The sequence below is a fragment of the Chiloscyllium plagiosum genome, unplaced genomic scaffold, assembly GCF_037043375.1.
Source record: "Chiloscyllium plagiosum isolate Xiang-an unplaced genomic scaffold, Cpla_swu_hap1 HiC_scaffold_2, whole genome shotgun sequence".
NCBI classification, from domain to species: domain Eukaryota; kingdom Metazoa; phylum Chordata; class Chondrichthyes; order Orectolobiformes; family Hemiscylliidae; genus Chiloscyllium; species Chiloscyllium plagiosum.
Window position 1 is genome coordinate 28,806,938 of NW_028270140.1, and position 14,567 is coordinate 28,821,504.

The 14,567-nt window shown below is 38.2% G+C and overlaps 1 protein-coding gene across 1 annotated transcript in view; it reads left to right on the forward strand.

Moving 5' to 3' along the window:
• The first annotated feature begins 5,922 nt into the window (after positions 1-5,922).
• Positions 5,923-14,567, forward strand: part of LOC122563501 (RNA exonuclease 1 homolog) — a 77,610-nt gene continuing 68,965 nt past the window's right edge. The window contains exons 1-3 of the mRNA XM_043717309.2: positions 5,923-7,545; positions 9,586-9,690; positions 11,500-11,719. Of these exons, the coding sequence (XP_043573244.2) occupies positions 5,923-7,545; positions 9,586-9,690; positions 11,500-11,719 (1,948 nt within the window). The remainder of the gene's footprint in view (positions 7,546-9,585; positions 9,691-11,499; positions 11,720-14,567) is intronic.

Below are 14,567 nucleotides of genomic sequence, written 5' to 3' on the forward strand. Positions count from 1 at the left end.
TTGAAAATTTGGAAATGGGTTACATTATTTTGTCGATCAAGTTCATTGCAAATCTGTATTATTCAGCATAATTTCTAATAATTGTCATTCTCTGTATCAAATGGAATTTCGATCATTATTATTGTATCCTCTTCTCCATAACTCAGATATGGATGCACTAAAGTGAGTCAATATTGAAAGAATGTCAATGCAGGGTTTAATTTATCCATCCTATTAGTCAAGTTACTTTAAAACAAACTGCACATTCCAAGCAACAAAAAGTTTCTCTCAAAAATGATGATATAGCTGTTTAAGTAAAGGAGTTTCTCCCGATATTTTGATGTATTTTCCTCAATCAATGTCACTATAGACAGGTTGTCTGCTCATTATCACATTGCTGTTCTTAGATCTTGTTGAGTTCAAACAGATTGCCCTTTTTTTCCTACTTGACAGTGACGTCACGACAAAAGTATATTGTTTGGCTATATAGTCCTTTAGGATGTCCTGAGGTTGTGAAATACATTATATAAATTCAAGCTTTTTGTTATGTTGTAGATTGCAAATGATTATGAAAATGGATATTGCAGTTTTGGAATATATACAAAAGTTTCAATTGTAGTGCCACCTTCTGGAAAGGTAAGGTAGCTTGTAAAAACAATATATTAAACTATAATCATACTTATTTTAATTAAATGCACCTAAGAATTGCTCTGATCTCAAATCAAAATGCAGGTCAAAACTAAAACATTTTGCATACTGTATACTCATCTTTGCTTTTAGTGTCAGTTTTATTTTCTATCATTTCTGTTTGCTATTGTCCCTTTGCTTCTCAATGAGATATTGTTCCACACATTCCAGTCACCAGACTGGTCATTATTTCTACGAGAGTCTCAAATATGAGCTCAATGAGTTTTGGATAGAAAATCTTTTTAAAAAATATCTGTCACCTTTCCAGCCCTTCAGGACTCTCAAGAAGCAAAAAAAAAGTCATCTACTATCTTTTCAAGTTCAGTGTTCCAATCCTGATAACTCCCTGTGTGCAATCAGTTTCTCTTCACCAACTTTTGAGATCTTTTGTCAATGACTTTAAATCTCTGTCTATTGACCTACTCACCGGAGGGAGTAGTTTTTCCCTCTGTCTACCTCATGAAAATCTCAAAATCTTGAAAGCCTCTAATAGGTCAACTTTTAGCCTGCTCTGTTCCAAGAAGAACAATCTTATTTTTTTCCAACCACTATTTCTAACTGAAGTCCCACATCCTTAAAATCAACCTTTTTTCTTAGTTCTCCTCCCTCTCCTTTGACTACACAACTCTTCAATTTCTGTTTACATCATCATCAGTTGTCCCTCACAGATGAGGCTGACCATCTTCCACTCCCGGATGAGTCCGTAGGTGGCTGTACAGTCGAATGCGACTTCTGCAGGCTCTGTTACGCTTGGAGTTTAAGATGGTTGAAGGAAGGGGTAGGTGGGTCTTTCACTGGTTTCACCTGGTTTCCACATTTTCCCCCATGGTGAGTCCACAGATGCTTGACACCTTCTATGATGCTCCTCCTCCACTTTGAACTGTCTTGGGCCAGCGATTCCCAGGTGTCTGTGGGAATGTCACATTTCGCCAGCAAGGCCTGGAGTGTATCACTGAAGTGCTTCCTCTCTCCACTGGGGACTTGCCTTCCCTGCTCAGTGCTTTTATTAACTCCTCCTGAGAGGCCAGTGTTTTATAAACACCCTCACCCTCCCCAGTTTCAGTGCTTTTATTTTTGTTTACAAAGCTGCACGATTTACTGTTTTATTAATAAGTTATTGTTCAAAGCCAAGTGGTGCACTGCAATGTTTGTATGCCATATCCCTTTAAGAGGAGATATTGATTAAGAATTATTTAATCAGTTTTAACCCTTTAAATACTTAACCCTTCAAGTTAACCTTTAACAAATTAAAACCCTCACCTAACCATAAGCTACATTCCATGACCACAGTGACAATGAGTAGCATATTTCATAGGTATGATTTAATACAGCTCAGAAAGAAGCCATTTGGCCCTTTGTACCTATACCAACACTTTAGAGTTATGATTAGACTAGATTCCCTACATTATGGAAAAAAGCCTTTCAGCCTAACATGTCCACACCGACCCTCCAAAGTGCAACCCACCCAGATCCATTCCCCTACAATGACCCCTGACTAATGCACCTAACATCCATTGGTCCCACTCACCTTCGTCTTTCATCAGAGCCCTATACTGTTTGCCCCTTTTGATAACTTTCCCAGTCTCATTTTCAACGTTCCGCTGAGGTTGCTTTGAAGTAGCTCATTTCGGATTCCATAACCCACTGCAAGAATTTCTTCGATCACGCCTTCTGGAGATTTAACAAACTAGTTTAGAACTGGGTCGTATCATCTCCGAATGAACAAAGTTTTTCGTTATAGTGTCACACTCCCAAAAACTGGTCAGGCCATTGTACCCTCGTTCCTGATCCTGTTTCGTTTTCTAATTAGACGTTTGTGGAACAGTACACGAAGTTCCTTGTTGCCCATTAATTAAAGGAGGGGCAGGTGTTTTCCGACTGTGGTTGGGATAATTGAAATCATAACGTGCGTCTTTCACTCTATTTAAGCCGAATGGTGGGGCTTATTGTTGTGGTGCAGTTGGGAACGGGGGTTTAAACTCCTGGGAGAATGCTACAGTCTACTGGCTGTTTTCGTCTGGTCAACTGTCCCTTCGACGTCCGTGGTTCTTGCCACCGGCTTTATTGTCATTTTAAACATGAGGGGAAATTGGCTGAGACAGTCGTGAGAGTGCAGGGTAAGGAAAAGGTAGAAGTGGTGGATGGGTTAGACAGCGGAGACGAGATTTAATATTGGACACCCTACCAAAACGTACACAACTTCTCTTCTTCATCTCTTTGAAATGAATGCCACTTCTCCCAAATTATATCTGGGGTTTCTTCTAAATGCTGAGTGCACCAGTCTGAATAACTTCACACACACACACACACAACTCCTCTCGCCTGCCCTCTCTCATGTTGGAGTGACGAATTTAAGCCCTTCTAATATTTGTCCAAAGGTTTCAGCGTTGTTGCTGTCCTGCAACACTTCATGATGATTCTCAAACGAATTCACCCTCTCCTGTAAAACATCAGTAAGCGAGGTTACTCTCACTTTTCTTGGTTGCTTAACTATAGTGCTGAGCGTGGCCCAGTGTTATATAAAAACCGAGTCCCACTCTAGTCACGAGTATCCCACAATCAAACTTCCACTGCAGTATTGAGAATATGGTGCTGCCTTTCCGAGTTTGATGGTAATAGCAGGCCTTCCGTGTATGTAAAATAATCATTCTACGGCATTATTTTTGCCGAGCAGGTGAGTCCTTTCCTGGGAACCTGCTCCGTGACCATCTTTCAACCGACGCATTTAAATCTGATGGTCACTTCATTAAAAGTTTGGGTAAAATAACTTGCGTTTCCTACCTTTACAATGTCTTTGAGAATATTGCACCTTATCATGTCATGATAAATGTGATATATGCACGTCTTTTACTCCGAGATCTGCACTTTTTAAAAATGTTCTCTCTGATCAAATGTATAATTGTCTATAAGGCAATTCTTGTCAAAGTGTATTAGTGCAAGTTTGTGGCTCATATTTAATAAGGGGATGGTTCTTTGTAACTTCTGTGTGCATATTTGTTTTACTTAAATATTTCTTTTGCATAATTCTTTTTAAGGGATGATGCCTCTAAGATTGTTCTTGAACAGAAGAGGTTTTGTTTTAGTTATAGGCTAGTGTTCTAACTAAATCTTTCTGCACCATCCTTAGTGCCATTATTTTATTTGCCATCAGTTGGCGGTCTGGGAAACTGTGAAGCTCAGTGATGTACCTTCACTTTTTTTTTTGCTTGTAGTTCAGATTGACTTCTGAAGATGGGTCACTGGGCCAAAAAGCTAAGTCTGCTTTCTTTCCACAGATCCTGCCAGAACTATTGAGTTTCTCCAGCAATTTCTGTTTTTGTTTAAAGTTGATTTGGAAACAATACAAAAGAGACAAATAAAATTTAAACTTGATGATTAACTAGAACTAATAGGTAGTTTGGGAACTGCTAAATGAGTTGGGTAAAGCAATTGAGTATATTGAAGCAGATAAATCTTGTGAATATGTACAGCAAGTAAATATAGGTCTATCAATAATATGGGAGGATAGTTTCAAAATGTTTATAAGGATGTAGATAGGTCTAAATCACTATCTTATCTTATGAAGTTATATCTTTAACTACCTGTGGTAAAACATTATTTATTCAATTTATTTTAATAGAAAAACAGAATACTGTAGATGTTGAAAGTTTTCAGGAAAAATATGCTTGAAATACTCTGGATCTGGAAGCAACTGTAGAAAGTTGAACTTTACCAGATTTATCACCTTTAATTGAACTGGGAAAAGTTTAGATGTCATAGATTTTGGATGAGAGCTCAGTGGATAAACAAAGGTCTGATAGGGTGAGAGAGGAATGCTTGAATCATCAAAGATTTAGCCTCTGAGGCAAAGGAAATGGTGCAAGTAAATAAGTTTTCTTTTGAATATCTTCTTGAACAATTTTCCCATTTGGATAGGTTGAGTTGTCTTACAGCTACATGTTTTGAAGGTTGACAATCCTATCATTGGAAATGTTTTGTCAGGAGCCATTTGTCTTCCAACAATTATGCTGGGTACCATAATGAATAGGAGGAGTTCCACTTCAACTAAATATCTTCACTCTTCTACTCACAGCCACCACTTTCCCCCCCCTCCCCCCAAAAAAAACAAATTTCCATCTCGATGTTAGTTTTTCTGCTCTACCCCTTTTGTAGGTAGTACACTTTTTTGTGCTTGGTCAGCAGGCAATAGACATAAGCACATCATGCAGGCTGACCCTGCCAGTGGAGCACTATGGGACTGCTGCAATGCTGGATCTTTTGTTTTGTGGAAAGTGTAGCACTGAACACCACACAACACTACACACAGGGGAAATGTACTGCTGGGCTGGATTTGATAGTACTGTCTTGTGTGCTGCACAGTTGAAAGGTGAAACTGAGGGAGTGCTGCCTTTTAAGGAGGAGAATGAAGTTGGGTGAGAGGTGGTGAGCAGTACTAAGGGTACACTGCAATGTTGGAGCTGATATGTTTTGGCTGAGATGAGAGGGAATGGATGAGGCTTCTATTTAGTGAATCTAAAAGATTCCCATTGCTTTATTTTAATAAAGGGTCAGTTTGCAATGTGGTCTGACCACTACATATTTCTAATCCCATTAATGTTCAGTCAGAATTGAGACTTTTCTTAATCTTTTGATTTTCATTTTGTTTGCATTTGTATGTTAGGTTCTAAGAAAATTCTTTAGTTGTGGTGCATAGAATGTCATAGGAATAGTCAAATGAGACCAGAAGCTTTCTGTTTGTGAAGACTGCATAATATTTGTAAACCTATAACTGTATCAATGTAAACTAATGAACTGAAATTTATATTCCTAGCATTCATGGGTAGCATAACATAGCTGATTCTCTCTTGTTTGTTTAAATAGACATTTACAATGATTTGATTACTGGGTATTATCAATTTATACAATTGATCAGGAATATTGACTTATTTCATTGCTACAGTCAAGTGGATTTCTTACCAAGTGCAATAGAAGAATGATGATAACTTCATGATTAGTTACAACTACCACAAGTATGATTTTACTTTTCCATTGCTCCTTTTTAAAATCATGGAATCCCTAAAGTGTGGAAGCAGAGCATTTGGCCCATTTCGGTCTAGCTACTTGGTGATGAGCCAACAATTAGAAAAATTGAATTGGTTTTGACATTTTTTAACAGTAAATCAGTTTTGCTAAGTTTTTAATTATTTTGAGTGAGACGAGTTTTATTTGACTGTTTCAACTTTTAAATGTCTGTTCTGCTTTCCTAATCCTGTGTGTATGTCATCTGATGCAGATGCTCCAGCGTCTACACCTCTTAATCCTTTGGAAAAGAAATGTGATCAGCCGGTGTTACCGGAAGCTGCGTACACAGCACTAGAGTTAGAAAAGGTCAGTAAGGCAATCGAGGTAGTCAAGACTGAAGTAGAACAGCAACAACACAAGTTATTGATGTACGAGTCTACCTTGAAATGTCAACATTACAACTCTCAAGCTCCAACAAGTAGCACAATCAGCCATACATCTTCCATTATCAATGTAAAAAATACTCTGGCACCCACAATGGCAAACTCTGCATTTGAGTGTGAAGGACAAGTTATTCACTTAAATAGTGTGACGTGCAATCCAGCCGTAGTACCTAATCGTTCTTTAAATGCACATAGGCCTAATTCCTTAACTGAAGTTACTGAATTGAATGCAATCCAAGAGATACCCACAACTAGTTCCAAGGTCAAGAATGGTAGCTCAGTTTTGAATAAATACATGATTGACTGTCGAAGGCCATGTACTGATTTAGAATATGATCCATTGGTAAACTATTCTTCCAAAACAAAGCAGACTCTCAAGAAAGATTACATTGAGGAGAAACAGGAATTTAAGATAACTGAGCAAAGTCCTGAAATGAAATTCTCTCTAGCAACCCAAACAATAAAGAGTACTCAGCTCTTTGAAGAAGAGATTAGCTCTGATGATGAGCTTGTCATTGATGTGCCAGAGTTGCCTCCACTCCCTCAAAATCCTCTGGCCTACAGAAGTTGTGAAACAAAAGGAAGTGAGGCCAATGCTTCAACACTCAGCTTAATCCGTAAAGTACGGAAACCAAGAGTTGTTGAGTCCACTGGTGGCTTGGATCTGGGAAGATTGGACAATTCATTTGCTAGAAACTGCACGGCAGAAAATAGCAATGAGAAGGAAGCTAATGTTGGTACTTTGCAAAGAGAAAAATGTTGTGACTTAAATGAAAATAGCAAAGTATCTAATGTAACAGGTGATCAGATAGATATGGTTGGTAAACATCATGATGTTTCAAAGCATGGTTCCAAAGTCAATGTAGTAGAAGGATTATTGAAAACCGATCTGGTTGAAGGAAATTTTGTTCCACTTATGAATGCAAATAGACCTAAATTGTCAAATCAGAAATGTAGAAGTTTATATGAAGCTGCAAAATTAGAAGTGAATGTACAAAAATATGAAAATGAAGAGCAAAGTTTAATCAATTTGAACCGCTTGAAAAGAACAAGTGACAAAGCACCTCTGGTTGAAAGCAACGTTGCAGCAATCAAACTTGAGCAATATGTGTCCTCCTCTGCAATAGAATGTAATAGAGCAGAGACTACAAACAAGAGCAAATGCATCAGTAAGTTGGAAACTAGGCTGACTCCTGATCAACAAAGACCAAAGATGCAGAGCCAAGATTATCATTTTGGTAATGAAAAGCAGGTTGAAAGTCTTCAAATGACAAGTGATCAAGATGAAGAGTCCTCTCTTTCTGATGAAGATTTGAGTTCTTCAGTTTCAGAAGAATTGGACTTCTCTGAATCAGATCCAATGGAAGAGTGCTTAAGGATTTTTAATGAATCTGCAAAACAGGAAACTGGAGAGCGTAAGATGGATGTTGAACAGGTACTTGCAATGTTTTTGCAATGGCTTTTGGTGCAGAGAAAGGGTGGAAAAATGAAGTAATTGAGCAAGTAATTAACAAAATATTCAGCATCGATGAATATTTTGGCTGACCCATTTCTAATTGGTCAGTAATCTTTTGTTTGACAGTCACACTTAGGTAATTGGCCAGTTTTTGTAAGAATAAAAAACGTTCACAACCACCATGTATATCTGTATCTGTTGCGTAAAATTTCTGCAGGAATTCAAAACCCAAGTTTTCGGAATATTAATTACCTGGCTTTATTTCCACACATTTGTGCATTGATCTTCACTAACTGAGCCTCATTCTACATGCATAACTCCAACTCCTCAATTCTGTTTAATTCAATTCTTGAATTTGGAAGTTTCAAAGACAAGTTCGAAGAAGTGTTGCTCAGGATAGCAATTTAATAGAACTTTTTAAAAAAAAAATTGAAACTGGTGGTTTAGATATTTGAAGGTGTTCTGTTAGGCTAATGCAATGTGCACTTTTAACAGAGGGATAACGTTTTTTACATTTATGCTTTAAGCTTTTGTACACTGGTAACATGGTGAATATGATGCTATACTCCTGACTTGCACAAAGATCAATCATCCTTGTGCTTATTGACCTAAATTTTGACTCCTTTTTTCTACCAATCTCATATTTCTCATCCTTGTGTTCAAATCCTTCCATGGGTTCACTCTTCTATTCTAGGCGAGCCTGGACTCTGACCTTTTGTGCACTTGTCTGTCTATTTAATTTTACTTTTTGCTGCACTGAGGTAGGCTTTAACTATCTGATCCTAAGCATTGGAATTCTGTGTCGCTACTCTTGTAAAATGCTCCTTTTTAAAAAAAACTTATTCGATCGAGCTTTTGCTCATTTATCCTAAATACCTCTGTCAAATGTTAATATTCATGTGAAGTGTCTTAGAGCATTTTCAAATTTATACTAAATAAATGCAACTGTTGCATATCAGGTGGCTTCACCAGAATTTAATTTGCTGTATTGGACACAATTGGACAATGCAAAGCTTCTTTTTATTCAAATATTGTTATACCTATGCTCTCAAGCAAATTTAGTGTAGGTGAGTATTTTGTTTAACTTTGAAAATTCTTCACTTACTAGATTAAGACCCATTTTAATGCTTGGTTGAAATATTCACTACTTCACCTGATCAAAAAATGGTTTCAAGTTCTAATTTGTATTTTGAGACCTGTTTGGTTTAGCTTTATTGGCTAAATGGCTGCTATCTCCACCATAACAATTGTGATTTTCTTTGAATGGTGGGTGTCAAATAGTTTTTCCTTTCAGTCTGCTTTCCTTATTGAGGGATGTCAGTTTCCTTCAGAGTCCTTCCCAAGTGTAAAGTTGAGCAAATAAAAGTTGGGAACTTTTTGATAGCAATCCTAACTTCAGTTCTTTCAACCCGGTTCTCCTGCAACATAAAGGTATCTGACCGGGAGATGGATTTAGTACATGGTAGCAAGGAGCAGGAAACACCTAGCTTTCTCTTATTAGTAGCCCTGACTGAGAATCAGTAGAGTTTTTAACTTGAATTGTAACACACTTGGTTTGTTTTACTGTTTTCTTTCAATAATCTGTCTTAACGATTTGAAGTGATGTTTGCTGCTTCCGGTCCTTGCATTGAAAAGCCCAAGTGAAAATTTTAAACAAACTAGAATTGAGAGATCTTTCATTTCTGGATTGGTAAGTGTGATACACGTGTGAAACCAATTGAAACCTGACATGCATGTTTTATGCCTGATTAAATGCTTAGTAAGTAAACTTTTGAATCAAACTGACTCGCTGTAATTAAAGTAGATGTACTTGTTTGCCACAGTGCTTGCCTTTTTTAAAAGACTATTTAAAAGGTTAAGGCATGGTTGTCTGAGATTTTGGATTATGCAAATTACATTTTGTCTTTTGCTACCATCTGAGCGTCATTTTGTGACATTGTTTGAGTGCAAGCTATGTATGTAATGACACTGAACATTCAGAATCACTGGTATCTGTTCCACCTTTGTATATACCTTTAGAATACTCTTGAAAAACCTTTTGAGAATATTCCAGATACTGGGGTTGCAGGAAGTGCCAGCGCAAAACAAAAGAAGAGGATTGCGCATGTTGCTAAATTTAATAAGGTAGGTATTCAGTGCCTTTATCAATGTGTTTTACACCAGTAAACAAGAACATTTTCAAACCAAGCAAATGTTTGTGATGTGATGTTTAATATAATCTTTGCAGAGGCATTCCATTTATAACTTGGAAATATTGAGCACTGCAAGTGCTGGAGACTCAGTGGATAAAGAGTGAAGCTAGAAAAAGCACAGCAAGTCAGGAAGGACTGATGAAAGGTCCTGACCTGAAACATTAACTCCCCTTCTCTGCTGTTTGACCTGCTGTGCCTTCTCCAGCTCCACTCTTTATCCACTCTATTCCAATTATTAGCCAATCTTAAGTCACCTGAATAACCAACTTCTCTTTCAAAACAAATGCTTAGCAATGTTTGTTTTTAAGAAATAATGCTGATTTTACATGGAAATGTCATGTTATAGATACTATTCAATGTTCATCCAAATTAGCAGAACAGTGTTATGCAACGATCTTTATTGTTAATAATATCTCCATTTAATGAAGACTGCAAATATTTGCATTTAACCAGTAAAAGCATTGCAGTCATTGGCAGTTTGTGGAAAACTATTTGCATCTTGAATCCAAGTAGAATTGGAAGAGTTCTATGCATCCTGGAGAATCGTTGTACGTGTGCATGAGCATGCAAATTATTTCTTCAAGGTGATGACGGTTGGTGTTGAGTAGAATTGCTTGCATTTCAGACACCCTGAATCGGCATCAAAAGTTACCGTTTGGAAGCTGATTAGTATAGCGTTTTATTTGGCTTTTATCTGAGAATGTACCCCTAACTAGGTATTCAACTTGTCCCTTATTAACTGGTCAGTGGTAAGTTTAAATCAGATCCATGAAGAATCTTTTGGAGTATGTGTTAAGTTCTCCATTTCTTGGTCTATTTCAAAAATTCCATTCATTTAGGATTCTGTGGCAAACTTGGAGGTTTTCCAAACCTGCATGGTTGTTTGGGTGTCAGTCATTAAGAGAACAATCCTATTTGGAGTCTCTGATTCTGTTAGACTGGAAAGTTAATTTGGACCTAGTTGCTTGGAGTATTGATGGTTATACCAAGAAAAAAGATATTGAGATTGGCTGATAAAAATGCTGCTATTCTGGCATGTGAAAAAACTTAATGGGTCTGGCAACATCTCTGGAGAAACACTTAATATTTAGAATGCAGTGTTGCTTCTTTGTAACTGGAAGCATTCAAAGAAGAGTTCTGCTGGATTTGCAATATGAACTGTTTCTCTCTGCTTAGATGCTGCCAGACTTGTCCCTCTGCTTGTTTCAGATCGCTGTAATACTTTTTAACATTTACTAATATTCTGGTGCTTTGGGTAATGTACCTTTTTTATTTTGTTTTGAGCAAAGGATATTAGAAGCTTTACCAGGTTGTTATTTCTGTTGATGATTTTGTGGAGACTTAAATGAACTTTGCAATTGTGTATGGGTTTTATGGAGGAGGGAGTCAAGGTGATCTTCTATCATTCCCCACTGTCTTTTTAATTTTCGACAATTTCCTCTTCCACTAAAAACTTTGCTGCAAAAAAAATGATTTTATTGGGTCAGCTTGCAAGCTATTTACAACTTGAGTGCATGCGATACAGTGCTAGTGAAGTTGTGAAAATATTAGTGACTTACTACTAACTGGACAACTTTGTAGCATATTAAGACTTGTGTGCATAAGTTACATCCTGAAGCCACATCCTTGTTTCATTTGAATAATCTTGCTTCAAGATGGTTTTTAATTATAGTTGCCAGTTTCGATTGTATACATTTAAGAAATTAATAAAACTGTTCCTTGTTTATTTTGTTTTTAAAAGGGAAAATCTAGCTTTAACAAGATAATTATTCCTCAAGCTGTACCACTGCCAAAACAGTCAAGTCGCAATCGAATAAAAATGGTCCAGCAAGAAGCTGTGCAGTTGATGGCAAATGTGAAAAGTGCTCAAGTTTATAAAGCTGCAGTTTCTAAACCTTCCGGCCAGAAGAGACTGATCGCAAAAGGATCAAAACCGCAATCAGCCAGTTCTGCAAAAGCAGGTAATGCTCAGGGATTTGGTTTCTGGGTTAACTGAAAGGTCAAATGCATTTCCTTTCTGAGTTTCTTTTGAATAATTAATGGTCAACATCTTTTATTTCTAGCTTTGTTTTTATTGCAATCTATGCCAGCAACGGCAACATTGATAGAGAAGTCAAGTAAATATTTCAGATCAATTTTTGTTAGTTGCCATGTAACAGGCTAATAATTTGTTCACTCAAAATTATTATTGTCCTTGTTTTTTTTTTCTTGGATAAACATATGTAAAGTGTTAGTAAAAGGTCATTAACCTAAAATGTAGTAACTGTCTTTCTTCCTAGAAATACTGCCTGACTTGCTGGGTATTATTTTAAGTATTTTCTGCTTTTATTTCAGATTTTCAGCATCTGCAGTATGTTACTTCTAATATCTTAATTTTTTAAACTTACAGGCTTTGCAGGTAATTTTACTTCCGGTGGCAAAAAAATGTAGGTCTTTGTAATTTTTTTGTTTTAATAGTGTTCACTATATAACTGCTGCACATCTATCATCTTGAGTTTGGTTGTTCCCTAGCTTGATGGAATTCATACAATTATGATGCAGACAGTGGAATCAAACGACCATGCTACTCCTGTATTTGCAACACAGTAAAATTAGATCCTTCAAAGAACCTCAATGGACCCCAATGGTTCCTAATATCAGGACGTTTTGAAAAACTAAGCCCTGACTCTAGATATTCTGTTTGCAGCTTAAAAGTCTTAGCTAGTTATTATTAATACGGTAATTTTAGCAAACCAAAATTAAACAATCAATTTGGCTATGATTTAAACCCAACAGCCTTTGTTTTAAGTCCCACCCACATACAAAACAGGTAAGCAAGTACAGTTAAGGAATAAATTAATAGCAACTGGCCAGATTAATTTAACTGTTTTCACAATGCATTGTTTCACAGGCTGGATTGATGTCTTCTGAAAAGCAGCCAAGAAACAATCAAGCCACCTTTTTGAGGGAGTTTTGGTGATACTCAAACTCAGTCTCCATTCTTTGAACTGCCACTAGATTGAAAATAGGTTCCAATATGGCTGATAGGTTTTTGGCAGGGTGCTGTCAAATTTTTCTGCAGCATCAACAGCCAAGCTCCTCCATCATATAGAGCCATAGTCCAAAGACCAATCCAAATTCTGGCTGCTTCAATATAATGTTCCATCCTTGACATTCTGGCATCAATTCCCAAGTATTGACCTTGTTTAATGGCCAAGCAACTGCTATCTTGTGAAACATATTGCTTCCCCAGTGTCAGCCTATCAAATATATTTTATCAAGAACTAACCTGCAGTTACCTATTGGGCCTTGTTTCACAATCAGCAATTTTTAAAAAATCAAACAAACATTCAGCTGCTGGCAGTTGTTGAAAAATGTGGTGCTGGAAAAACACAGCAGGCCAGGCAGCATCCGAGGAGCAGGAGAATCGACGTTTCGGGCATAAGCCCTTCTTCAAAAGTGCAAAACTTGCGCCCACACCTCCCTCCAAGGCCTAAATGGATCCTTCCATACCAGTCGCAAATTCACCTGCACCTCCACACACATCATTTACTGTATCTGTTGCACCCGATGTGGTCTCTTCTACATTGGGGAGACAGGCCGCCTACTTGCAGAACGTTCCAGGGAACACCTCTGGAACACCCGCACCAACCAACCCATCCGCCCCATGGCTGAACACTTGAACTCTCCCTCCCACCCCGCCAAGAACATGCAGGTCCTTGGCCTCCTCCATCGCCAGACCCTGACCACACGACGCCTGGAGGAAGAGCACCTCATCTTCCGCCTAGGAACCCTCCAACCACACTGGATGAATGTAGATTTCTCCAGCTTCCTCATTCCCTCCCCCCCCCCCCCCCCTTATCTCAGTCACAACCCCCGGATTCAGCACCGCCCTCTTGACCTGCAATCTTCTTCCCGACCTCTCCGCCCCCACCCCCACCTCCTTCCACCTATCCTATTCCCAGCACCCCTCCCCCTACCTTTTATCTCAGCCTGCTTGGCACACCAGCCTCATTCCTGAAGAAGGGCTTATGCCCGAAACGTTGATTCTCCTGCTCCTTGGATGCTGCCTGGCCTGCTGTGTTTTTCTAGCACCACATTTTTCAACTCTGGTCTCCAGCATCTGCAGTCCTCACTTTCTCCTAATTAAGCTGCTGGCAGTCCAAAAGGTCAGCTCCTAACTCTCTCTGATCACAGCTCCAACCCAAAATGGATAGAATAAAAATACTGAAAAATGAGTAAGGGTTTTAACACATTGCACAGTGGTTGATTTTTATTTTTGGTATTTGTCAGAACAGTAGTTAGTCCAAATACAATATCTACCCTTTGATTCAGGCCAAGAGTGGTTTATGTTTTAACCCAGTATTGTTTCAATTGACACTGAAATGTCAAAGGAGAAAGTGAGGACTGCAGATGCTGGAGATCTGGGCTGAAAATGTGTTGCTGGAAAAGCGCAGCACGTCAGGCAGCATCCAGGGAACAGGAGAATCGACGTTTCGGGCATAAGCCCTTCAAACCATTGTATGACTGTCTCAAATGACATGCAACTAATACAATGTGGTTCCCAGGTCTGGAGTGCTCATTTTTGGCCTCCTAGACTTTTGAAGTGAGGTTGTAAGGAGGAAAAAAATGCTTTAAGTGACATTGGTGAAATTGATGGAATTGATGGCTGATAAGTCCCCAGGGCCTAATAAACAAAATACCAGTGTATTTAAGCAAGTGACCCTATAAATAGTGGATACATATTGGTCATCTTCCAATGTTTCAAGACAGGACCAGTTCCTACAGCTTAGAGGTTAGCCATTGTAACCGCATTCTTTTTAAAAAGGG